We start from the raw sequence: 27,820 nt of genomic DNA, 5'->3' as shown, positions 1-27,820 counted from the left end.
GTGTAAGAGAGTACGTTAGAGAAGCTTATAAAATAGTTATTATTCAGCAAAAAGTGATTCATTATTTTAATTCATTATATTATGTTTTTTGGAGTAGGCCTACTCACACATAAACAGAGTAACTGGGAGGTTTTTGTCAGCAGCACACAGATCATTGTCATATAATACAATCTAATTAAATGAGTACAGTAATAGATCCTCAAACAACACAAGTGTGGTGTTTATTTATTCATATATTTAAATGTTATTCATGCTGGAGTTTATGTTCCCATTTAACAGTTGTCCTGTTCTTGTTTTTACTTTCCATACATCTGCAGTGCTTCCATCTAGTAGTCACAAACGCAGCATTGTCCTTCTATCTCAGCAGTTGGAAACTTAACATTTCCGAGGTGTGTATGAACGCAGCATGACGCCGCCTGTGGTGGCTCATTACATTATCTGGCAACCGGAGTGGCAGCGGACAGAAGAGAGGGGATCCCCGGGATTTTTACACCGAAGCCAGCTAACTACTGACAATAAACATCTGAAAATCGTGGGGGAACTCGGTCAGGCTCCTCCTAGACTTCGTAAGTTCGCGCATTTCATTACCATATCAACTAATTCAGTATTTTAATATTAAATTCAATTATGACGACGAGGGGAAGTTTCTCTCTCGGTGTTAGCTCGGCTAACCTAAGTTAAGCTAGCTAGCATAGCTTGATCTCAGCTAACGTGCAAGGTACGACTTTGTGTGTCGCTCAGCTACACGCATACACCTACCGAGTACGGACTGCCAAGAACAACCCGCCTCAAAGTAGAGGAATATTAAAACTTCCCCGGCAAACTTGTATTGGGATGCACCAATAGTAAGATATAATGTAAGTTTATCTTTCTTGTTTGCCCATATCGAAGGTAGAAAGTGCTTAGACAACACTGTCATTTTCGGTATGCAGTTATCGCTTGATTATTTGTGAATACATTTAGCGACTGTCTGTCTGTCTGTCTGTCTGTCTGTCTGGGCAGGCGAGTGTCCAAGTAGTTAGCGGTAGCAGGCTAAGTTAGCTCGCCAGCTAGCCTATTAACACTAGCAGCTCAGTGAGATGAGGTCGATTTCATTGTCTGTCGTGTATCGCTATTTGGACGCGTACAGTAATCCAGATAAATATCACAACATCTATTACCATCTTTAAACGTGTGTTTGCTCCATTGTTCAGCTCGTTTTCATATCATCCCTGTAACCGCTGATGACCACAAATGGCTGTTAGCTCGCCTTAGTTAGCCTCTGGTTTCGTAGCCGGACAGATGGACAGGTTGTTGTTGGCAAGCCAAGTTAACGTTAGCATGAGATAGCTTGTTGTTGTTGATGTGTTAGTTGGAGATAGGTAACGATAGGTATTCTTTTGGGCAAAGTTGGGGGACTAAAGTTTATAAACATCATAACCAGCATTGCCACCGGTTATTGCTTATCCGACTGTTCTTCCCAGCCGTTGATGGGTATGATTTTTGGGGTTTATTAGCCATTGATCTCAGAACTTTGTCAGATTAGCTCAACCGTGAAAAGCCTTTTGATGGAGGCGTAATGGTGGACGGTGGTGCCTCCGTCTGGGTGTGTGTCTCTCTGTCCACGACGGGTTGGTAGCCATCACATACGACAGACTATAGACAACTAAACGTCTACCTTGTATTTGTACCGGAATATCAATGTTTCTGTAACTGAGATCGAATTCACCTCATAATGTATGTAATGAGATGTCTTATTCTTAAGTCTAAGGGCATGCTCTGTAACTACTATACCGTTCATTTCCCCTTGAAGTCACGTATTTGAAGGCATCCCTGTGATATTAATCTGATTTTAATAGTGAGCTATATTATTTATGAGACGTATGTCTGCATTATTGAGGCTTGTAGTGACTGTTAGGGCTCAGCATTAGATGATTTCTTTAGGCAGTCACTGCATCTACAGCAAGCTATGAACCGTGGCTCACGCTGTCTGAGTGGACACTTCAAGTCAGTTTTGTATTCACCTGTCTTTGAGGTGTGTTTAAGCTTAACAGCAGTGTGTATATCCCTACCTCTGTGGAACAAATGCTCTCTTTTTAGAGCAAGCAGACAGTTTGCACCCTTGGCTAGTGATGGGGGACACATGTCGCTTTGCATTTTATGATGGACCTTGGATTTGCCTGAGGAGGGGTGCCTCTTATGAACAACCCTCCTGAGAGTGATGTAACCAGACAGGCATGACTTGGGATCCACTCTTATTCTGCTGCATCAGGAACGAAACTCTTTAAAGATACATCTGTATGTTTCACTACCCACTAGGTTGAGTTTTTTTTTTTTTTTGCCTTTTGTATGTCATAGGCTCGAAGGTGCCTTGCTCATTGTTGCCGTTGTTAAGTTTATTACGTTATATTAGTCTTGGTATTTGCAGGACCTTCCTAAAGGAATTTAATCTCACTTTAAGTGTTTTTTCTGTTCTGCTGAGTTACAAGTTGTGCAGTTAGCATGAATGTGAATGATCTATTACACTTAGTAGATCTAAACAAACTATACTTTGTAAATACAATTGATGGATGTGAAAAATAAGAAAATTGACTTCACACCTGTTTCCATCTACATCTGGCTGTGGTGTTATCATAACAGCATCAGTGTAGCTCACTGTAGGGTGACGTTAACACAGCAGTTAGAGTCTGGCCTTGTCATTGCAAAAAGGTAAATGTCAAAATTCACCAGCTAGACGTTGTCCATGTGGATGAGAGATGAGGGACCCTCATTGTACTTTAGTTAAGCCTAGGCTTGAGGAAAAGGTTTACTTCAGGATTCTTAGGCCCATTCAGATGGCGGTAATCACTAGTTTATGAAGCAAAAGTGAAAGTGAAAATTGGCCTCCTGTTCTGTTGGTAGTTCACTTTGTAGCTTTGCAGCACTGTGCACAAAGTACTTTTTGCTGTATGCCAATGTTGAATTACTAGCATTTCGTAAATGTTTTAAAGCGATTGTATTATTTGACTGATCATGTAGTACTGAAGTCAATTTTATCTATATATCCCAATATGAGAAATTTGCCTCAAGTGGGGAAAAAATTAAGATACGGAACAGAGATGGATGGACAGACATGCAATAGATGTCATCCATACAGAATAGACCAACATAGTAAAATGACATTATGGACAATGAGGATGACTAATTAATGATAGTGATCATATTTGATAATTATGGATCTGGGAGAATGTTAACCAACTTCTAACTACTATACACACTGCTCACACAGATAGTAAAAATTAAATGAACACGCAGAAAACACGAGTTGTAAGGTTAGATTTAAAGACCAGACTGTTGTCAGCAGGGAGGTTATTCCAGAAGAAGGGGGCATGATAGGAGAAGGCCCTGCAGCGAGCTGACTTCTTTATAACTCTGGGGACGGACAGGAGCACTGTATTTGGAGAACACGGCATGGAATATAAGGCCTTTGCTGCTACAGCACGAGAGAAATAAGAAAACATATATTCTGCGATCGATCATCTGATCCACCTCCATACATTTCAATACATACATGGTTGTTGTTACTATGCTATGCGTCTGTCACTCTACCAACACGTCCTATTGTACAAATTCCCCTAAAGTGTCACTGTGCACCGGCAGTAATAGCGGTTAGCTTATAAACTTTCTCCAGAGGACTGTGTGACCCTGATGTCTGTTAGATGGATTCAGTGGGGCACTTGCACAGACTTCCTCTAAAACACCTGCATTTTTTGTGTGCAATACAGTCAGAATCACAAGGAATGTTGTTCTGCTCTGTTTGTTGCATCAGATGCCAGACGACAGGAGTAGTCGTATTGGCCACAGGGTCCCACCCAAAGGCCTTGGGCAATTCTTTGAGCTGGAGGAGAGGAATCCTCTAACGACTGGCTGTTTCTTGTTTACCCTGTTGGACTTCATATTGACTCAAGCGTGTGTGTTTACATTGTGCATAGAGTGTGATCAACCTGTCTTAGACGGTTAGAGGTACATACATTGAGTCAAGCGTTGGGGATTGTATTTAATGAAGCTAACCCCCTCAAATTTTGGTTGTAATGCCCAATGCAGTACCACCCACTGGTTTGGACTGGGTATGCCTCATTGTATAAGACTTCTGGTATCCTTTGACCAGGTGGGCCATATGGCTTACAGTGATTGGCCCTTAAATTGTAAAAAGTGGTATTTGTTTTTGGGAAATTGCCCTGCATGCCAATAGACGCACAAGGAGGAGGAAGAGAAATTCCTAGATAAGTTATTCGTCGCAACTAACTACACAACAAAGATGAGAGATGGTTCAAACAGTGTTTTTTTTATTTATTTTTTTATTTTTTATAAATTTAAAGTTGAGCAAGACAAAAACAAAATACTACAACACAAATAACACCAGGCCAGCTGCCACAGGTGTTTTGGCAGGTATTGTGCGCTCTTTCCCACTGGAAAAGCTGGTTAAAAATATATTCCCATTCCCGTCCATCCATCCAGTGCTGGATGCGGGCTAAACTATGTCACCTGCTTGCCCCTGGCCACTTCTACAACTATACATGTTTACAATGATGGGCCACTATTTTCAGAGCTATAACAATCACTTGTTACTATGGTACTAATAAACCTACTTTTGACTTGGATAATGTTAATGCGCAAGCAATGAGCATTTCTGGTCACAAGTGATGAACCACATGACAAGTATGGCCTGAAATGGCATCTCATCTGACTGAAGGCTAATTGCACATTTACAGGTTATGGAATACACATTTCTAAAGTTGTTTTTTCAGTCTGCCTCTAACAATTGCTTCCTCTGTGTGGCCAGTGCTGACATGGCAACTCTCAAACTCTCAGTGCAGCAAACCGGCAGACCAGCAACTTGGATACATCCAGCAGCAAGGCATTTGTCCAAGGTGGGACAAACTGCCCTGCCTGACTCCCTGCCACATGGCTGTTTGGTGCAAATTCGTTGTAAATGTATTTCATCAATGCCCTGTCATACCTGGTCTAAAAGTCATCAAGACATGGGTTAAAGGTCCAATGTATAACATTTAGGGGGATCTATTGGCAGAAATAGAATATAATATTCATAGGTAGGTTTTCATTAGTGTATAATCACTTGAATATAGAAATATAGTGATTTTCTGCCACTATCTAAAGAGCCTGCTGGTTGCCTTCCATGGAGTCTGGTCCTTTAATTACACATTGACGTTTGAGCCTACTGGTAACTTACCCAATTTATCATTAGCAAAGTCATCAATTTCTCAAATCGAAAGTCTGCCGTTGTAGACACAGAACATGTAGGGTGGAAAGGGATAGCGTGAAGAATCAGGTGAAATCTATAGCGTCCCGCTAGAAAGACAATGGTAAAAATAGTTCTGAAATGGTGCCCTTTGTGCTAGACTGCTTTGAGGTGTTCCACACACTGCATTGATTGTCCTTTACCACGTCACACAACATAGGGAAAAAATGACCTGATTATCATTCCTGAAGCTCACTGTCATTCCCAGTGCCCTTTATATCCCTTTAGTGGCCACCCAATAGTTATTTCTACTATATCTAAAGTAGATGAAATTAAAAACATAACGTAAAGACTATACTATAGGATAAGACATTCACTCTTTCCACACCAATAGGCCACATATCCTTGCTATCTTATCGGTTATGGTATTTTTACGATGTTCTGGCAAGGGGTCTGCTGAAGCTGAGGGGTGCTGTAGAGTTAAGCTAGTCCATTGATTTGTTGTTTTAGAGTTAGACAGCACACTGCTTCTCAGAAGCTTTGTTGTCGCAACTGTCCGCAACTGTCATCTTTGCTTGCTAGTGCCTTATGTTTTTTGTACTATACAACATAATATTACTTGCATAGTTTACTGACAGGTCAATAGAGCATGCCATAGGTCAAGCTGATAGTTTTGCTGGTTATACTTATAGACTGTAAATTCTGAATTTGAATGATTAATTACACAAAATCGACCAGACTCAAACAAATTTTTTAATTTTGAATAAAAAGTGACAGCCCTAACATACACAAAGACGCGCACACAGCTCCAGCTTCATGAGAGGCCATGGGAAAACGGAAGGGCATTGGAGTGTTTTATGGCTGGATTTTTATATATATATATATACACATATATATATTATATTATATTATATTATATTATATAGGACAGTGTAAGATAGACAGGAACGGGGATAGAGAAAGAGTTGATGACACGCAGCCAAGGGCCACAGGTCAGACTTGAACCCATGGCCTGTGCAGCAAAGACTCTCTGTACAAGGGGCACCAACTCTGCCAGGTGTGCAATTTGGGCAGCCCAAGGCTAGATTGGTCCAAGGAGCTTTTGCAAATGTTAGAAGTTATGTGTCGTTTAAAAATGACATTTTGTTTGTTAGTGCGTGCATGAAGGATGATGATCCACTGTTTGGGATTAAGTTTAAAGCAGCACCTATCCAGGTTACATTCACAGTCAAGCAATACTTTGAATTCCACCGCTTAGTATACATGTATTTTTTAACTAAAACTGTAACTATAAACCCTGTCATGGAAACCAGCATAATGAGAGTGTCTGGTCATATGAAAGCAATCTTAGCCTCCAATACAATTCTGTAGTTTATTTAAAGTTCTTCCCACCTGTAAATGTTGCCAAGACATGTCACCACTTAAGTAGAATGAAGAATCTGACCAAATATTTGGGACTAATTTTTGGAACTTGACAACTTTTTGATTGTGAGGACTTCAGACACAGTCCAGTTGTACTAACAAGGTCTCAATCACTGTTGGGTGTGGTAACAAGTGCAACAGACAACACTTTAATGGCCACACCCAATAGTGATGCTAGGTGTGGCCATTGTCTTTTATAGAATTATCATTTAATGATGAATTTGGCTATCCTCCAAAAGGTGTAGGCCATCATTCATACTTTAAAAAGGTACAACCTAACGCTCAAATGTCCATGCCAGTGATGATGCTGAAAAGGAAGGAAAGCTAATTTGTAAAATGCTTACCAGTTGGTGGGAATGGATTATCATAAAAACAAGTACTTGTCTACACTGACTTAACTCACTGTCTTTGGGTTTTGTGTCTTTAGACTTGAATTTGATTTTGTAATCAGCATCTAATTGCTGGCTAAGTTTCATTTCAGAAAATGTGTAGCTAAGTTCGCTCACTTCTTAAAAAGTTAAACTTGGAGTCGAGTAAAAAAAAATGTGCCATGGATGCTGAATTCTTAAGCAGTCGGCGAGCAAGTTATGGTAACTTCATTTAGCTTAACCACCCATTCTTCGGATGTCATTCTTCTTGAAAAATAAAAGTAATTATTATGTTGCCTGGCAAGTTTCTCTGCATGCATGGTTTGATGAGATGATTGGTGTGGTGAGGAATTTACAGTTTGCCCATGCCACTGGAGTATCATTCATTCATTCATATCACTTAATTTGCAACAAGTTAATGTGTAACTTGTGGATGTCTGTATACCTGAGATCTGTTCTAGATGATTTTCTTCTTTCTGTTTTGATGTTTCTTCTATACTTCAGAATGTTTTATTCGCCATGGACTAACCTCTATTAACCCTTACTGATGAGGATCTCCTGAAAGTTATGATTACTGACTAAACTCAAAAATATGAGGCAACTGACCTACTTTACTTTTTGTGTGCTTTAGCTATGTGCACTGATGGTGTGCTCAGCTCCTAGTTGTCTTGTCTGGTATGCTGTATTTCTTTGCACCCTTTAAGCTTCCCCCCCCCTCATACTCTGGTCACTTCCTGCTACCATCCATTTCTGAGAAATGTAATCTGATAGCAGTCTGCGTGTGTCCTGGCCCTCCAGTCTGTATGTGGGTATGGGCTTCTGGTTTTACAGGATTATGGAGTAACCATTTGGAAGCAATTTGGCTGAAACTGGAGATTATCCCTGTCTAGGGGTTTTGAAAACATTTAGCTATTCCTTTTTATTATAGTTAGTAAACATTTGTGGTTGAAAACGTATCCAGTGATTTTAGGCTGGACAAACCTACTAGAGAAGGTTGGTTAAGGTGCTTTAGAAGCTTCATAATCTAGATGTTTCTTATGGCATTTGATGGTCAGTAAGCTATGTTCTATTAATGATGTGAATCGATGACTCAAAATACTACACTGAAGGCTTTCATGTGTATCTGTGCGTGCCAACCATAACCCAGAGGTGTTGTGGGCTGTAAGATGTATTTGCATGTTAGTTCTCTGTGTTATAATACATTAACAGGTACATTAAGTTAGTGTCATCAGTGTATGTTTGTGTTTTAAAATCAACTATAGTCATATATGTTTTAATGTGGCTATAATGGTCAAGCATTCTTGTGTTCTCATGTACAAAAGTCTGGCTTGGACTTCCTAGACTTACTGCTGTTGTCGTTGTCACGTTGCTGAGGGAGAATCCAGGTGGAGACATGCGCACACACTCTGTGTGGCTCTGGTTCTCACTTGCTCACTCATACACACTCATGAACACACACACGGAGGCTCTCTGGCAGATTCAGGGTTAAAGGCTTCCATTTTGTTAGGTAACACCCTAATGGTCTGATCTGTCAGTGGCGTTAAAATGGCAGGGGCTTAACCCTTGGCGTTCGGGACACAACCAGTAGGGGCACACGCGCGCACACACACGCACACACGCACACACACTGGGCTGGCCGAGCCTACAACAGAACAACTGAGGAGGAGGAGGAGGAGGAGGAGGAGGAGGAGGAGGGGGGGGGAGGGGTAGAGGGAAGGACGAAGAGTGAACGAGGGAGAGAGAAGACAAGGAAGAGTATTTTTCACTTGGGTACAGTTAGATTATGGCTCAGCTAACCACATGCGCTCTGCACCCTTCTCCCTCCCCCAACCATGGCACCACCTCAGCTGGGTCCCTGCCCCCACTCCTAGCCTGGTGAGCACAGATTAGCATAGGTAGTCTGATGTGTTTTTTTATTTATTTAGACGATATCCCAAATGAAAGGAAGTTTACACCATGATAGCCCAAAATGATTTTGTAAAAGAAAAAAAAAATATCTTTTATAGGTAGCATATGAGAAACAGAAAGCAACAGAAGTAACCCTTTAGTTCATCCTGAATTTAAGATAATGATCTCCAGGATCTGTTTATAAGATTATTGGCAGTTTGAGCGATTAATTCAATATTACAAGAGCCCTTAGGTCCCTTAGCCACACAAGAAAAATATTTGTCGCTCTGTTGTCTTTTATTGGGCAATAATAATCCATACTTGTATTGCTTTTATTGGATAGTATAATAGTTGTTCCCCCTCTCATTGAACCCTACGGACACAGTTGGAAAGCCTCAGTTTTTTTAAAATGGCTGTTAATGTGTTGACTGGCTGGGTCCAGTCCCAGTGGGGAGATCATTACAGTGCTCGAGATGAGAGGCTAGCACGCTACCTGAGGGGATGAGCCTTTGCCATTGATCTGCTCTCTATGAACTGCCGGACACAAAAGAAAACCCACTGACAATGAAACATGTAGTGTCAAGCCAGGTCACAAGATTTCCATTTGCTTTCAGGCAAGTGCATCTTATCCTGCCCCACTACACAGATTTTCATCAGTACCTCATTTTATATACAAAATGTTTGCTTGTGTAGCCTTCGCAAAGAAATGCAAATGTATTAAATGTAGTGGTTTGATAATACCTGCATTCAGGTAGTTACTATGTAGAAAAACTAAACGGCTTGGTACAAACCTTTTCATACATATCTGTTTTTTAGATACATTTGAATAGGCAGTAGAGATGTCTTCTCTCACTTGCAGCGCCTAACTCCCTCCTTCTCTTTTTTTCTGTTTAAGATCTGCTCTGCCCTTAGGCCTTATTATTCTTAGGGAAAGGAAAGGGACATGCATCTACTCCTCCTCCATAGTCTCCTGAGAGGAACAGAGACAGATCAGTAATCACTGTCTTCTTGTACTCTCTCATCCCCTGTGTTCGTTGCTGTTGTAGGTAATGCATTTATATGTCAAAGTGAGGTTTATCTTCATGAGGTTTGATAATTACATTGGAATACAATAAATTCTACAGTGTAGAGAATGTTTGTTCAATTCGTCACCAACATCATGCCGATATATAAGTTAATGCGACGGTGTCCACAAAATTCATGCTTTGTTATGAGTTGTGGATCGGTCAGCCCCCTCCTATAAAACCCACGTCTCTACTCTGCAGACTGTGGCCTGTTGTGTAGCTGTAGACTGACACTCCCCTACAGACACTAGAGACTTGGTGTCTCTGAGCTGCTAGCTTAGCTAACATTACAACACAGGTATCACACACTTTACTTACTTTAGAAACAAAATGGCCGCACAATTAAAATATTATTGAAATTGCAATATGGCCAAGTGCAATATGCAGGTCACAGAAGCAGCCATGTTTTAGTACTGTGGTTCTGAAGATAGGCCCTGACCTACAAATCTTGTTCTCCAGATGTATGAACATGTTTGTTTGGTACAGACCTGAGAAAGATCATTGTCTCATCATCAGTTTAATAATTTTTTTTTGTGATGCAAAAATTAGCATCCCCACACTAATCATGAATCATATAATAATAATAATAATAATAATAATAATAATAATAATAATAATAATAATAATAATGATAATAATATCTATCAAAATAATCGTAATAAGTTAATTTTGCCATATTGTGCAGCCCTAGTTTCTAGTGACTCAAAGCACTGGTGGACTCTCCGTGAGAGTGACTGCTCATAGCTGGTTTGTTCACTTAGGTGCTGACCGGTTTACCTCCCTCGTCACTCACCCTGTAGCCACAAGGCCATTCCCCCTATATGATTTCTCTCTGCTTACTTTTTTTAATTCACTGGGAGGGACAGAGTTAGTAGAATTTAGAGGTTTTACTCTTTAAACTCACCATTCTTCCATTTGTGTTGTTCAGTTGGTTCAGTTTGGCAGGCCCATTCCTGTGTTGGGTTAGGGTTAGGGTTACTGTGGCTGTGGTGACATAGTAGTGATGTATCTGCTCAGAGTTCAGCTTTTTTCAGCTCAAGGTGCTTGAATTGTCTCTCCAAAAACAGGAATGATGGCATACAGTTACAATGTGAGGGGCTAGAAAATCAACAGCAGAATTATCTTGATACTGAGTATGATGCAGTGTTTTTCTTATACTTGTTGTGTGAGTGTGTTGGTCACAGATCATCAACCTGACTTCAAAATCAGCCTGCATTTTTAAATTCCTGTAACCTGAGCCAGACCTTAAGAGTACATGGGCTACATGTGTAGTGTAAATTAAAGAGCCGTCATGTGACAAGACTAGCAGGCTTTATAGTACAAAATGGATTCTGGAGCGGAGTTCTGTTCAAGGATTGTTGGCAGTAATAGGCAGAACTGATCCTAGGCAGAGAGGTTTGGGGTACCAGTTCCCTCGAGGCATCTCCCAGTGGATTTGTTGATGGACAAGTCAGACTTGTCCGTAAGATTGTAGTGTCAGTTTAATTTGCTTTTACAGACTGGATGGAGCTGTGGGAACCGAATGCTACTAGCACTGATTGATTCTAGATCTTTCCTCTTTTGATTGGGTGTTTGCTGGAAGCTGTGTTTTTGAAAGTGGGGCAGTGAGGTAGGGGTGGGCGATATGGGCAAAAAATAATATCAATATTTTTTGGGATTTTGGCGATAACAATAATCAGTCGATATCCTTTAAATTGTGATTAGAATTGTCTGAGTTAGGACTTGTGTCCACCAAATGCGTTTTAAAAAAAATTGTCTCCGCTGACATCTTTTCACTGCTGAAGGCGCTTAGCGCTCTGAACACTGAAACCCATAGGACCCATGTCTCGGCACTAAATCATCTGAAGTACCTGTAGCTTCAGGGACTGGAGGTGCTTGCATTTTCTCTCTACCATCACAACTCGCTGCTAAACTGTTGCAAGGAGGATGCTAGCGAGAGGTCACGTGATCACGTCATGTGATCACTAGTTGTGTGACTGAATCCTGCCATGCTGTAGAGAGCGTTGATGGACTGTGTATTAAGTGGATGTGAGGAGTTTCCGCGTGTGTTTCAATGTTTTTGGCGAAGTCATTTAAATACTCTAATGGAAATTTGCACATCGTCAAAACAACAATGACGATATTATCACAAACGATATACATCGCCCACCCTTACAGTGAGGTGCTCCTTGAAGGCATTTTGTTTAAAGCGAATTTACACCAAAGATTCACAACAATTCTTGTTGTATTAATATCCTCACATACGAAACTTTCAACTACTTCCAAAATAATGAACACCTGCCAGTTTTCACCACTGCGACTAGATGATAGCAGTAACTCACTTGACTTCAGTGTTTTATTCAGCTTTCTTAAGCGTAGCTCCATGCTGCCTTCAGGGGAACGGGACGTCAGACTGTCATCTGTAAAATTTCACAAACATGGCTTCACTGTGTCAACTCAGGAAAATCTTTCTTGTTATTACCCATGGAGGAGTTTCTTCCTCTTGAAAGCATCGTGTCTTTGGAGGATGCACCGTGTATGCAGTATTATTGCTCCAATCAGGGTTTTTGATCACCGATCACTAGAAGCAGTAGCTGCTGATAAGGGTCACTGATCACCGGGTCTATTTAAAGCCTTATGTTTATAGTGTATGCATACACCTACACCACTGTCTCAGACACCGACTTGCCCCACCCTGCTTCTCACTGTTCCCCTCTCCATATATAGGCAAATGTTTTGTCCTGCAATTCTGTTTTCACAGCAGCAGGTGAGCTGCACATTAACAAGGAGAAAACAAAACTGTTGCTTTACCTGCTTCGTGCTTGTTAAACATCCACCAGATAAAGTCTCTCTCTCTATTTCTCTGCAAAATACTAAAATGAGTCTCTGACTGTTAATATACCAGTGGCCCACCCAAGTAAATCTATGTGTGTCAAAGGCTGAATAACTTTCCTGTGGAATAAAAGTAGTATAGGACCTGGGTAATGGGTAGGGAGAACCAGTGCTCTGAGCAATACTTCAGTGCATCTCAATCCCATTTCCTGGCAGCTTCAAGTACTGATGCTATGTTTTTTCTGCCTTCCAACCCACTCAGGGGTCACTGTGAATAGAAGACATAGATAGACTCTTGTTTGGTCCTAAGTCTCAGATAAGCTCCCATATAGTTAAGATGCCTTCTCTTTATATGCAGCTAGTTTAGTCATCATCCCATGTTCAATGTGTGAATCTCCTATATAACCTGTATATAACAACCTCCTATCACACAACAGGCCCTCAGGGCTCATATAGAAACCAAGGCGCTTGATAGAAAATGGGCTCCAGTGAGTAGTGGCCCTTCACTGAAGGCTTAGTGAGATGGAGTGTGACGCAACAATGAGATCTAGTACACACATCCCTGTCTTGTGTGCGTACAAAACACTCATTATAATAACATATGCATGGACAACAATTTTACTTGGTTGCCCTCCCCTGTTGCTTAGCAGCAATGCATCCAGCACAAACACTGGATTCATGATGCATTGATCAGACCTGAAACTAGCAACTGCAGCTGTTGTAGTAACGTGCAGATCTGACACTGCGCCGTCCCAAAAGGTTAGTCATTTTGTACCTTACACGGTTCACCACACCGTTACAGCCAGAGCAATGTGCAGCCACCATTTTTACAGTGTTCAGGGTGAAGTATGGTTCCTGAAGCACTGTGTGGTATATGGGTATGCACACCCACACACAAGCTGTCATCTCTGGCAGATAAATAGCCTTTGTGTCCAGGGATGGTACAGCAGGGCACATCTGTCCTTGTGTACCGGAGCAGGGTGCATTTTAGGCTCCAAACACTCGTATGCAAACACTGAGCTGAATGTTTTAACTGTGTTGTAGTTGCTTTATTTCAGATGTGTTTGTTGGTTTAGTTAATTCTAGCATCTCTTAGCCCAACATCTTGCAAAAGTATCAAGAATTCCTGTGTTTTATCTCCAGTAAAAATAAAACTTGGCTGAATTCACAGATTTGCATTGTTAGAACAATCTGCATCCTTACTTTGGACAGCCATTTGTTGAAAATGCTGAAAAGCGGTTTCATTTTCTCACCTTACCTTGCAGTTCTTTCAGTCCTTTCAAAACAGATGACAGACCCATAGTGGGAAAGTTTGTATACATTAACTAGATTCCTATAGCAGTTGACCTAAGCTTTTAATCTTTGAGCCTTAAAAGATGGCAGAGAAAAATATGTTTATTCCAGTATTGTTGGACACAATAGTGTTAATCAAATTTTAAGAGTGTCAAATATCATGAAAGGTGGGTTTTGGATGACAAGCTTTTTATGTCTGTTATCAGCTGTTGATTGCCGCCGAAGTTAGTCATGTCAGGGATGCATCCGACCTCCCGGTAGACACGTTTTGGAATGTCCGAAGACGACAACATTTTCTCCTCCTCCTTCCTTCTCTGTGTGGATGTGTCCGCCCCGTCTCTCTCCCTCCACTCCCTCCCTGCCACTCTGCCTCTCCAGGGGTTAAACCTGCGCCTTCTCTCAATCGCAGACCAGTTTGAACCGGTTTTCAGGGAAGCGTTGTTTGTCTCTTATGGAATCTTGGGATAGGGTCATGTGGAGCTGTGATGATGTCATATTGGACTAGGAAGACCTTGAGTCAGCTTTCTGAATCAGGTGTGTGTGTGTGTGTGTGTGTGTGTGTGTGTGTGTGTGTGTGTGTATATGTATCTATGTATGTATCTATGTATGTGTGTGTGTGTGTGTATATATATATATATATATATATATATATATATATATATATATATATAAAATGCACACTAAGCAATGCAATCATAAATTAGGCCATCAAATTGAATTTTTTAAATGTGCAGTGATAGAAATGCGCTCATTCTTTGCATTTATATCCGTCACATTTTTATGATCATTATAAAATGTTTTTTCAAGAGAGTCTGTGCCTGTTCCGTAATACGTGCATGGCCTACATTGGTGTGCTTGGTGTGAATATTGCACAGTGTTGGTGCTATTTTTCTGCTGTGTAATAGGTTTCCCAGAAATCTTAGTGAGATTTGGGTCAGCATCTGGGGCACTGGCAGTAGGACAGGAGATGCCTATACACCTCAGGGTTGTCCCTTTTTGTACAGCTAGAAATATCAGCTAAATCAAACAACGTTTTCATGTAAAAAAAAGTATAACTTTTTAAGGATGGTTATTTCCCTCAAAAACAGGGTATGACATATAGCAGATGGTCTCTCTAGCCAGGATGTTTTGTAAGGTCCAGTGGATGTCTGGGTTCTGGGTGAAACGAACACATTATGGGGTTCTTTACTTTCATTTTGCACTGGTGGTGCTGCTGCCACTTCATATTTCATACAGTTATACCAGTGCAGATTTGGTATAATAGGTGGGATTCATTGAGAGCTTTTATTTTATGTATCTGCCGTTTAAACCGTTACAGTGGCAACTATGATGTTAGAGATTTGATTTAACTTCCTCAATTACTCTTTTGCCTCTGACACAAGGGCAGCCTTTCAGGTCCGTTATCATTGTAGCGGTCACACCTGGCAGTGCTGTCGTCCAGTTTTATTGTTTCAATTTTAAATTAAATTGAGGCAGTTACAACTTTGTGTCTTCCTGCAATGGTCGCTCCACATTGTTTACTGAAGACAAAGTAGGCCCCAAACGAAGTACATAAAACAGTTTATTCTCAAGATATATATGACTTATTTCTAGGACTCTTTCTCACTGGACTTCTTGTCTTCTCTATGTCCTTATAAGATTTCTGGGTAGGGGGATAAAACACTCAAAACAAAAAAATAGGAACTGGCACAGTAGTCTAAAGCAAAGACTCTGATACCGAAGTGTAAAGTACAATATGATTTTTTAAAAATGACATTCAGTTTGAGAGATGCTCTGAGGAAACCAGCACTTTTTGCTTATCTAACTAAAACTTCTTCTGAGGCAGTGTTATCCTGCAGCAACAGTGCACCTTAATCTATATATCTATCTACTGTCTAAACCTGTATGCTGCTGTCTGTTGTGAATCCATGCATAGTCCCAAGTTGAATAATTTTGCTTATTTTGCCCTGTCAGTGTTAGTTTTCTGTTTTGTAAATGTATTCCTGCTGTTTTTAACTGTTTCTGTCTTCTCCCTCTTCAGGGTGAGAGCAGCCATGTCAGAGGAGGCAGTGCGTCAAACGCGCAGCCAGAAGCGGGCTCTTGAGAAGGACCATGCAGGTCATACTGGCTCTCCGGGGGACATGGACAGTAAACGGGTTAAGCTAGAAAAAGGTGACTCTGCTGGAGCTCCCATGGCCCTGGTGGGGTCTGGAGCCGAGGGTGTCAAGCTGAAGAGTGAGCAGGCTGCAAAGGTTGCAGCCAGCATCCTCAAAACAGGGGAAGTGAAGGCCACTATCAAGGTGGAGGTGCAGACTGGAGATGAGCCTGTTGACATGAGCACATCCAAAAGGTGAGACAAGGAAAAAGATCACAGGGTTTTAGTCATGCACTGTTTTTCTGCACTGAACTCTTGATGTAATTTGTAATCTTGTTGATCATGAGCATATTGTTGTGCAGTTTACATGATACTGTCAAAGTCATTAGTCTGGGAACAACAATGAAAGGAATACCATAAACACTTAAGCTTAAACAGTTATGTCTCTTCCTGTACACTGGGCCTCAATATTGCATAGTCAGCCAACTTGTCCACAATAAGCCCTTTGTAAGTATTCCCAGCTGGACAAAATACACGATAATCTCCTTACAAACTAGTTTGTATCAGTGAGAGTATAAAATGCAAAGAACAGTTTGCTGCTGTATTTCTATTTGGTTATGCTTAACTGATCGTGCTTGACTCATCATATGGGTTAGGGCCCAAGTGAGGCTCAGTATTTGTCTGCATTTTTGCACAGTTTGCTTGAAAACTTTTTTTTGGATTATTTATGTACCGTAGCCATGAACTTAATGCTTGCATGCACAGTGTGTGGTTGTGCGTAGAGATGTGTCTATTGGAGTTTCGGGTTTCTCTCTAACTTTGCACTCGCAAGTGGTCTGACAGGAGTCATACAGGAAGTCGCTGTGTGGTTGTCGACAGCCTGCCCCCATTTTGAAAAGTTTGAGGCTCCTGAGGCCTGGGCTCCATTTTCTCCTACAGCAGCACCTGAACTCTGCCTCACACTTCACACAAAATGAAGGCTATGTGTCACAAACTGGTTCCAACTGGCCGTTGCCATGGTTTCCACATTGGAAGGAGCAGTTGGAGGAAGGAGGGGCCAGGAGGGGTGGTGGGTGTGTCACATGACCACACTGAGAAATGCCTGATATCATGTGACGTGTTTGGTAGCGCAATAAATACACACACTGATGTAATGGCAGTTAAAGTGGGACAGAGAGGTGATTAAGCTCAGTGTGTTTTTTTTTTGGTAGATCATCAAGTGTCACCTTTGGCCCCTGTTTAACCCTCAGCATGTATTTGTGTGCTTACTTACTGCAAGGTTGGCAAGAATTATCTTATTGTTGTACACCAAAGACTTGGTGTTTGCTCATGGTGGGGATTGGTGGGTAAATGTGGTACAGTCTAGACCTGCTCTACATGAAAAGTGTCCTGAGATAACTTCTGTTATGATTTGCTACTATATAACTGGACTGGAACATGTCTTGACTGGGTTCATGTATGAAAAGAGTGTCACTAAGAAGAAGCAATACTGATGAATGCTATGTGTACAGTTTTAAAAATATGTCAATATTTAAACAACTATTCTGCAGGTCTGATGCTTATTTGTAATTCTGCTGTTTCATTTATGTAAAGAGTCATACATAGCTTAAAATGGCACTTAGCAGTGTTGTGTTGCATTTTGAACAGACGATGCCACTGCACCTACTAAAGACTGATTCAGCAGTCCTATAGTGGGGTCAGTGTGAAGCCATGATCGGAGAAGCTGATGCATGCAGATACACTGGAGCTTACATAACCAGGCTGCTGTGTGTTGTGATGCTTGTGTAAGCTGTTCTCAATAGAGTAGTAGCAACCATCACAAGCTAGCCCATGATGTTTTGTCAGAGAGACCAAGACAGTCAAGGCGCCGGATCGCCATTAGGTTTTCTGTTTGTGAAATAGGATGACGCTTTTGATTCCTCTCTAATGCCACTTATGACATAGTTTATCATATTGTATGTGCGGAATGTAAATACAACTGGTGAGGGAAACTGCTGCATGTTCAGGCTCCATTTGAGCTTTATGAGATTAATCCCTCTCAGAATAGCACTATGCTGAAAGTGCTAGGCCGTTGGACATCTTTCTAGATTTGAATGAAATGCATCTAGGAAGTACTTTCCAGGAAGTAGCAGTATAACGTCTAAACAGGGTTTGATTATTTTCTTAGCAGTTGGGCAAAGCAACATTATGACGGTAAATGTTTGTTGAAGTTTCTGTTGTGATTGTCTAGAGAGTTGAAATGATCCTCTCATAACGTATGTATAACCAACGTGGTTATTGTATTATAGTTGACCTTGTTGAACTAAGCATGTAATGTATGTCGAGGGGAGCTGTTAGACAGCTGTGGTGAGAAGGGGGAGTATAGCAGAGAAATGTGTCTGAAGACAGCGCCGTGAAGAACTGAGTCAGTGAGTTGGAGTATAAAAGATGAATAAGTAAGTAAGGATGGGGGAAGGGTGTGTGAAGTAGTGACTGAGTGATTGACTGAGTGAGAGCGCGAGAGAGAGAAAGAGTGTACACAATAGGTTGGCTCCTGGCCATGTATTCCCCTCCCCCTCACTGTCACCCTCACCAGTGTCTCCAGCGGACCTCCGCTTTGCTCAGCTTGTGACTCTGGTGTCGGCAGCTGGGAGGGAGGGGAGAGCTGAGGCCCAGGCTCTGCCGATCTGGCTAGGCCATAGGCCTCGCCACGGAGGTAGGGGAGGGGTGAGGCCCTGTCTGGGTGGTAAACTGGGCCTAAGCTTGAAGCCCTGAAGCCTCTCACTTGACAGCGCCTGAACAATTATATAACTTCACTGCATGTGTGCATGCATAACTCCACAATATGACCCAAACCTCTACCTCTCACATACTATCATATATAACAGTACCTACCCTACGTTCACCTCATCCTCCACCAGTTCTCCTTATAACTCAGACTTCTGTTTTCTAATGCACTGACGACCTGAAAGGATCCCCGCTGTGATAGAGGCAGATTTATTCTTCCACAACATGCAGTAAAATTACAACCACCCCCTGCTTCTTATCTCCACCCAGATTGATGCATATGTAGCTTCCCACTAGTCGCCTTTGTTCTCCTTAGCCCTCAGGAAAAGCCACTTAAGATTTTAAGGCTTTAAGCCTTTTCCTCCTATAAAAAAAACAGAAATGCTGTTAAATTGCCCTTTGTTTGCATGTTGTTTGTGACTGACTTTGCTGTGTCTGTTGGAAGGGAGAGGGAGTTGGGAGGGAGCAGGAGGTCTGTCCGTTGGTGTTACCTCTCGCTGGCGATAATGGGTTGTTGCGATCTTCCCCTGCCGCCATTACTCCATTATTGATCTCTTGGTTCTTGTCTTGTGTGTCTCAGTGCACATTTGCACTACAACAGGGATGAAATCATAATTATATACTGCCATCTACTGGATGTAAGACAAAACTACGTTAGTTGCTTAACGGAGGTATTCGAGACTGAAATATAATACAGTGTTGAATAATGAAACACAATCTCACTTTTCTTTTTACTTTTCTCGTCTTTTCTTGTTTCTCCCCTTAGTGACATTAAGAAAGAGCGGCAGCCACCATCACCAGATGATGTGATTGTGTTATCAGACAATGAGCCATCCAGTCCTCTCATGAATGGCCACTGCTTCGCAAAGACTGACACAGACAAACTTATGGTAGGAAAACAATATTTAAACTTTTTATACAACGCAGTCTTATTTTGTCCACTGGCACTGTATTACTCAGTACTGGCATAGTTCTAAATTGTATGTATGTATGTCTGTTTTTATCTGATACACTGTATTTAGAAGAGTTCTCCTGAGGAGAGGGAGCGCATCATCAAACAGCTGAAGGAGGAACTTAGACTCCAAGAGGCCAAGCTGGTGCTGCTTAAGAAACTACGACAGAGCCAGATTCAGAAGGAGAGCACTGTGCAGAAGGTAAAAACCCCAGAAAATGAAAGTGATGTTGAATGATTTGTTTTTTTCATTTGTTGTTTTCCAATTGACAAGACTTTTATTGAAGATATTTAAACATTCCCTGCTTTTTCATTCTTTCAATTATGTGCAGCTTTATGGACTAATACTGTACCATCTTCATTTCTAGGCAACTGGCTCTGTAGCCACTCCTCCTCCTCTGGTGAGAGGTAGCATCACATCAAGCAAAGGATCCCTCCAGGTAGTTAATACATTTTGTTAGAGCCACCTGCCACAACTAGAATTGTAAAGCCTAGATTGATGTATGATGTAAATCTGCATTTTATCTCACACACAGTGGAAACTAAGCACCACAAGTGCACTTCTTTAAGAGTTTTACACATACAAAATGCAATGCTTTTGTAGCACAATGTTAAAAATCCTTACTGTGTCATTTGCTGAATATTTACGTTATTGTGTTTACAGGTGACAGGCAGAAGCTCAGGCACAGTGATCCCTCCTCCCTTGGTGCGGGGTGGGCAACACATCCCGTCCAAACACAACTCTCAGATTGTCATGCCACCACTGGTCAGAGGGGCCCAGGTTAGTGTGAGGAGCTTTGACATTGTTCAGATGATAATTGTCATCACAGTAGCCCTCATTTGAAGATGCTTTAGATTTGAAGAGCTCTTAGTTAATTTCTTACTTTGTCTTCTCCTTGCTCGCTCTTCTCATGCATCTGTGATGGCTGTGTCTGTGTGTGTGCTGCTATCAGCCTATTGCAATGACTCCCCAGCAGATAGCCAGTCTACGTCAGCAGCAGCAGCAACAGCACAGCGGTTCAGGCCCCCCACCGCTTTTGCTGGCTCCCAGGGCTTCAGTGCCCAATGTCCAGATCCAGGGCCAGAGGATCATTCAGCAGGGACTCATTCGGGTGGCTAATGTGGCCAACAGTAATGTCATGGTCAACATCCCTCAGGTGAGGACACAAAATACAAACACTGCACACTCTGTTTTTCATTAGAAGCTATGCAAAGTGTATCCTTTGATACCCACTCTTTTCCATTGCTAGGCTGCAGAGCTCTCATGTGTATTGTCAGCCATAACAATGATTGTGTATTTGCTGAAGTGTTTTCTTTTGTGTTTGTGTCCAGGCCTCTCCAACCAGCCTAAAGGGCTCTTCAGTGTCACCCAACTCTAGCATCAATGATTCCCCAGCCAGTCGACAGGCAGCTGCTAAGCTTGCGCTACGTAAGCAGCTGGAGAAGACGCTGCTGGAGATCCCGCCCCCTAAACCTCCTGCCCCAGAGTTCAACTTTCTGCCTTCAGCAGCCAATAATGAGTTCATCTACTTGTTGGGGTTGGAGGAGGTGGTGCAAAAACTTCTGGAGATGCACGGCAGGGGTGGGTAGATCTTTGCACTTGGGTAGCTAGTTTTAGGGATGTTTTTAGTGCAATGATAAATTGAATAGTAGAATTGAATGTTTTAGATGCCGTCTAAAGAAGATCTTGGTTTTCATATAGGTAATTTGGGCCCAGCTGCTGCCATGGCCAGCTCCATTTCCAAAGAGCCATACACCTGCGCTCAGTGTAAGACGGACTTTACCTCCCGCTGGAGAAAGGAGAAGGCTGGGACCATCCTCTGTGACCAATGCATGTCGTCCAATCAGAAGAAGGCCCTGAAGGCAGAGCACACCAATCGACTGAAGGCAGCCTTTGTTAAGGCACTCCAACAAGAGCAGGAGATTGAGCAGCGTATCCTCCAGCAGGCAGCCTCCTCATCTTCCTCCTCTGTCTCTAAAACCACCTCGTCCTCCTCTCCCTCACTGTCCAAGAGTGAGATGCTGGTGTCCCAGCAGTACAAGCAGGTCAGGGCTGCCATGCAGCACAGATCTGTGGCTGCCCACCACTCCTCCATTAAGCAGGTGAGCATAGCCTTTGATTTTGTTGGACCAACACTGGTTTCAAAACATGCATGTTAATTAACACCTGCACCAACACAAACTACCATCATCATGTCTTTCTGAACAGAGTCAGCTGTCACACAGCCTCCAGTCTTCAGTGAGTTCTCGTGGTATGGCCCACGCATTCACTTCCTCCTCTCAGCTGCAGTCCGCAGTTACAGCAGCAGCGCTGGGCAGCAGGTCAGGTAAGCATGCTGCAGCACGCCCGCTGCAGCACGGGGCAAAGGTCAGCGCCAGCGGCAGCAGTAACCAGGGCAACGTGGCCACCTGGAGGAAGCAGAGCGGTGGCAATACAGGTAGATAAACGTGAGACGAGATTAGACCGAGATAGAGGTGGGCGATATATATCGTTTGCGATAATATCGTCATTGTTGTTTTGACGATGTGCAAATTTCCATTATCGAGTATTTAAATTACTTCGACAAAAACAATGAAACGCCCGCGGAAACTCCTCACATCCATTAATACACGGTGCAGCAACGCTCTCTACAGCATGGCAGGATTCAGTCACACAACTAGTGGGCCTACGTGATCACATGACGTGATCACGTGACCTCTCGCTAGCATCCTCCTTGCAACAGTTTAGCAGCGCGTTGTGATGATAGAGAGAAAATGCAAGCACCTCCAGTCCCTGAAGCTACCGGTACTTCAGATGATTTAGTGCCGAAACGTGGGTCCTATGGGCTTCAGCGTTCAGAGCGCTAAGCGCCTTCAGCGGTAAAAAGATGTCAGCGGAGACGGGTTTTTTTTAGCGCAGCGCTCAGAGCGCTACAAGTTGAAATCTGTTCAACTTTTAACACCGCTGGGCGCTCGGAAAATGAGTTTTTGAGCGCTCTCAGCGCTGTAAATGCGTTTGGTGGACACAAGTCCAGCTCAGACAATTCTAATCACATTTTAAAGGATATCGACTGATTATAGTTATCGCCAAAATCCCAAAAAATATTGAGATATTATTTTTTGCCCATATCGCCCACCCCTAGAGCGAGAACGCTTCTCACCCGTTCTCATGTTCTGCTCCTTTTTGGGGTAATCAATCTCCAAGGTGGATTCCTCTCTGGCACTATGACTCCTTAGTCTTTCTTTCCATTTTTTCAGGCGAGACCTTTTCATTTTAGAATGACTATAATTCTCCTTCTGTCATTGTCTTTTTATGCCTCTGTGCTGGAGACAGCTGTGGCCGGAGGCATTATGTTTTCGGATTGTCAGTCTGTCCATAATTTGGAACAAACGTCTACTTGGCCTCAAGGATGAACTGATTAGAATTTGGTGGTCAAAGGTTAAGGTCAGTGTGACCTTAACAAACACATTTGGCCTTAACATTGATGACCATATTTCATAATTGGTCAGAAAATGAATGGGTGACACTTTTGACTCAAAGGTCACTGTGCCCTCAAAATGACCCTGACAAACAAGTTTCTGGTTGTAATTCAAAAGTTGATGCTGCATTTATGACAAAATCCCACAATGTTTAATGTGATAGTAAATGGGATAAGGAGATGATGACAGTTTACCTAAAAGGTCAGAGGTTAAGTTCACTGTGACATAATGTCCTGGAAAGAAAATAAATAATTTGGCCTTTATTTAACACCATAACTCAGGTGTATCCTCAATATAGGGATCTTCCATTTAGCTAAATATACACTGGTTTTATTCAATTCCTTCCAAGTATTTACCACATATATTATGAGCCTGGGCAGACATGGATGTAAACTGAAACTTGACTGGTTGGCGGAGGCATTCAACCGTGCAGCGGTAATTCCATTTAGTATCCTCAAATAAAACTTAACCAAGTGTAGGTCAGAATATTTTGAAATCTTCTTGTTAACCTAATTCTTTGTCTTCCTACTACATGTGTCAAATCTGTAATATCTGAATCTCCAGTACATTGACCGTTGTTCTGTTTGTTTCCTGACAGGTGTGACTATGGCTTATGTGAACCCCAGCTTGTCTGCCCACAAGACCACTTCTGCTGTCGAGCGTCAGCGAGAGTACCTCCTGGACATGATTCCCTCCCGTTCTATCTCCCAAGCAGCCAACACATGGAAATAATGCAATCTTCCTCCCTACTGACATCATAACTATTACCCCTCTTAATATCAATAACAGCCATTCTCATTATCATTCTAATCCTTTCTATGGACTCTGCCTCTGGCCAAAATGGTGCAGGGGCGAATCGGCCTAGTTTTTGTTGGATACAGGCTTTCCTTCACCTCTTCCTCAGATATTTCTGCTACCATCTTCCTTACCTGAATCCTTCCTCCTAAACTGGAGTTGTTGGGCTTGGGCTTCTGGGATACAAGGAATATGTCAAAGCATTTGGCTACCTTTTTTTGAGGGTTGGGGTTTACATGGGCCTGTACAATTTTACAAACTGTCCAGTGATGTTGCCTCTCCCTCCCTGTATATTGGTTGAACCTCCCAGTTGCACCAAGAGGAAAAATCCCTGAGCTCCCTGAGCTTCCCCTGCCTCTGGATTAGGCAGGGGAAATAATCACTATACACAATAAAATACTCGCCTTACGTCCTACCCCTCTCCAGTCTGAGCCAGTCAGACTCAGGTCCTTGTGGTGGCCGAACCGAACTTAACTGAAGACCTCATCACAGGGACTGTGGTTGAGCTTTGAGGACCATCCACAAAATAATAACTGCTTCAGCTTTGCAAAAATGAATAATAATTAAAAAAGGACTGTAAAAATGATCTTTATCTGCACACAGACCGCCTCTTCTCTCTAACCCACAGCGTGTATAGTAGAGAAGTTGATGTGTGTTGGATTATTTTGTATGGCTGAATGTTAGGATTTTGTCTTTTCTTCTATAAGTCATATACTGTGTTTGGAATATTGTGCTCCCCGATACTTTGGAAGTGGCCTATTGTCGAGGTCTGAATTTACAGGCTAATGTTACTGTTGAGGTGGTTTTACATCTGCTGGGTTCCATGTCGTGGCCTACTTTTAAATACTTTGTTTTTTCTAAGATGAAGAGGAAAAATAAAGACTAAGGTTTCACTGACTCATGTAAAGACACAGAGCATGAGCACGGAGGACTATTCTTATTGAATATTGTAAAAAAAAAAACAAAAAAAAAACAAACCTTCCAAAGAACTAGTGGAGCCCAAATGGAATCCCTTCTGCTAGAAGGTTTCTAGTTTATTTGAACCCTCTCTGGATATAAACATGAATTCATGCTAAACTGAGGGGGTGTAAAGAATGTCATATTTTTGACATTGTTTTGCTTTTAGTCATAGGTTGTGGTGCATTATTTTTCTTCTATAGACAAACTGTCTCTGGGTTTATTTATAGGGTCATGTTAGTAAAGATATATGCTTATGCCCTAAGTTTGAATGGATCCACTTAAAATGATTTGTTTTCTCTTGTGTGTCCAGTGGCTCCCACTCACCTTACGATTGGTCTGAGAGAAGCTGGACAGCTTTCAGAATGTAGTTATGCAAAAACCCCTATAGCAACAAAATGACATGAACTTCTTAGTCTTTAACATTAAGGTGTGTATGATTTATGTCAGGTTCTTGAATTGAGCTAACTATGCCTTTCACATGAGCTCTAGTGCATTTTTATCAGGTTGCAGCAGCACAGGATAAGCTAGTGAAGTACCATATGTCCTACATTAAACAGGGGAATTCCCATTGCTCGTTGAGTTATTTTATTAACCATGTGCTGTTCTCATTCAATTCAGACACTGGGGTGGTCCGGTTTCTCTACTGTTCAGAGATTGCTTTAATCAGACATGTCTGTGGCCTATTGGAAAATTTCACAAGATTAAAGATTAAAAATATTGATGTGTTGAATTTAAGCAGCAAAAAAAGGGTAAAACGTCACATGCATATTTCAAACTCTCGATTCATTTATGTTTAAAACCCCAAAAGTCTGACCACCCGAGCAGTTATTTTCTCAATATCCTGTATCTGTCCCATTTTTAAATCGTTTTCACATTGAAATAATAGTGATGACAAGCTCATCGCTATGAAATTAAAAACCTGGAGTCTTGCTGGCCTGTTTGGATTTGAGTCCTTTATCCAGAGTGCACTCTTAAGCTCAATGATTATTGTCAGGCTCCATACTGAAAGATGGTGCACTGCATTAGGTAACTGGGCATCAGTTGAAGTTTATCCCTCTCTATTGGGGTATCATCACTGTACATTTGGGTTTCATTTAGGATGGTGCAACAATAAAGTATGAACGTTGCTGATAGAAATACAAACATACAAAGTTTAAGTTAAATCGCTCGAGATGTTGTATTTCTGTCTTTAAAGTTGCATCGGAAATCTTCCAGGTTGTCTGTACATTCCTGACAGGCAGAAGGTAGCAGCCCGCGTCTTGTGGATGCAAAATAAGCAATCTGGAGTGAGCCCATCATTTTGTGCCCTGCTAAGTGTAACCCTGTGCTGTCCTGACTACTGCCTGCTGCTGCTGCTGCTGTTTGACAACAATATCACCATTCCGTTTGTTTGGGTCCGAAGCTCTGCTAAATGCAGTGCAGCCCAAACGGAAAAGAAAACAATGTATGAGAAATATTTGTTTGTTTGTTTTTTTGGATTTTTTTCTGCTCTATCAAATAATAATAAAACTAATTTTAACCCCTCTTTTATGGCTGGTTTGCCTGTTCATGATGTTCAAGCATATAGTATATCTGTAATGACGGTCAACATTATTCACAAGTTTTTCTTTCAAAAGGTGTTTTTCTTTGTTTTATATAATTAAGAGAGGAATATTTAATATATTTTGGACCTATTGTAGGACTTTCCATAATAAAAATAATCATTAGGTTTACCTCTCACACTCTAAGTCCAGTATAATGAAGTTAGGCTGGGATCATACTCAGCGCGAGCACACTAATTGTACCAATATAAATGCAGAAAGATAGAATAAGTTAAACCTGTAGTGTTCAATATTGAGACTTTGACAGTTACAGTAATGATTGCACCTTTTACTGAATTTCATCCCATACAGCGGTTGCTTTTTTTTTTTGCATTTGTTGTGTCTGAAGCCTTTAGATCAGTTGCAGAGAAACCAGTTTGTTGTTTTTTCTTTTTTTTTTTACATTCACACTTCTCTGACCGTTATTCCACAGTAAAATAGCAAACTAACAAAACAGCAAATTCTAAATGTTTTATTTTCTCCCCACTGGGGTTTTAATTAAAGAAGTCAAACCAGTAACTTACCCCATAACTGTTATTTTTTTATGTACAAAAATGGCATTAAAGGATAGGTTCACATCTTCACATACATTCTGCCCATAAGCCGCATATTAAGCTGAATGGAAGAATACGTAGTGACCCAGAACATAGGCTGTGGATTTTATTACACATCTATTATATTCTATTCTAGGGGATCTCTTAACAGCACATGTGGACAGGAGAAACTATTACATCGTCCAGCTTTCAGTGTGCAAATGGGCATGTGAGTATTTATTTAAGATGGACTTGTAGATGCAAAATGTTTGTCAAGCCTGGGTTCTTAGTTAACAGTTGCCAATAACAAAACACACTTCTGTAATCACACCCTCTGTATTACCTTTTTCTGTCAGAATTCAGTCCCCAGTCTGTCTACAAAGACCCTGTTGCTTTAAACTGCAATAGCTATGTAAAACCCCTAGGTGGCAGGCCACACCACCATTCCATAGCACCTGTGTTTGTCTTCAGTTGTCCTCAATTGGGTACATTTGTGTAAGACTTACACTCTAATATTTGATATAAGACCACAGCTTTAACTGTGTTAGTTGAGCTGTAAGGAGGTGGTCATAAACTCTGTAGTCCGAACAAACTGGAGGGAGCGAGCGGAAAAGAGAGAGAGACCTTTACAGAAGAAA

General features: G+C 41.6%; 1 protein-coding gene across 6 annotated transcripts; it reads left to right on the top strand.

Moving 5' to 3' along the window:
* Positions 1 to 408: 408 nt before the first annotated feature.
* Positions 409 to 26,594, top strand: gatad2ab (GATA zinc finger domain containing 2Ab). 6 transcript variants are annotated; one of them, XM_051376339.1, is made up of 11 exons: positions 409 to 566; positions 16,084 to 16,392; positions 19,670 to 19,793; positions 19,926 to 20,057; positions 20,224 to 20,295; positions 20,520 to 20,636; positions 20,809 to 21,012; positions 21,188 to 21,437; positions 21,558 to 21,958; positions 22,065 to 22,293; positions 23,913 to 26,594. In XM_051376339.1, the coding sequence occupies exons 2-11, from the start codon at positions 16,097 to 16,099 to the stop codon at positions 24,044 to 24,046; spliced, it is 1,959 nt and encodes a 652-aa protein (XP_051232299.1). In that variant the 5' UTR covers positions 409 to 566; positions 16,084 to 16,096; the 3' UTR covers positions 24,047 to 26,594. The 6 variants fall into 6 exon arrangements, with proteins under 6 accessions (XP_051232299.1, XP_051232303.1, XP_051232302.1 ...); XM_051376343.1 differs by lacking the exon at positions 409 to 566 and adding an exon at positions 676 to 857 and having other exon boundaries at positions 20,833 to 21,012; XM_051376342.1 differs by lacking the exon at positions 409 to 566 and adding an exon at positions 676 to 857 and having other exon boundaries at positions 20,830 to 21,012.
* The last annotated feature ends 1,226 nt before the right edge of the window (positions 26,595 to 27,820 follow it).

Source organism: Dicentrarchus labrax, unplaced genomic scaffold (genome assembly GCF_905237075.1).
Source record: "Dicentrarchus labrax unplaced genomic scaffold, dlabrax2021, whole genome shotgun sequence".
NCBI classification, from domain to species: domain Eukaryota; kingdom Metazoa; phylum Chordata; class Actinopteri; family Moronidae; genus Dicentrarchus; species Dicentrarchus labrax.
Note: the sequence above shows the minus strand (reverse complement) of the source record. Positions and strands in the feature narration are given on the sequence as shown.

Coding starts and splice junctions, on each gene's coding strand:
- gatad2ab (XM_051376337.1), top strand. Junction 16,393..19,669: donor GACATGAGCACATCCAAAAG/GTGAGACAAGGA, acceptor TTCTCCCCTTAG/TGACATTAAGAAAGAGCGGC. Junction 20,637..20,808: donor CACTGGTCAGAGGGGCCCAG/GTTAGTGTGAGG, acceptor TGCTGCTATCAG/CCTATTGCAATGACTCCCCA.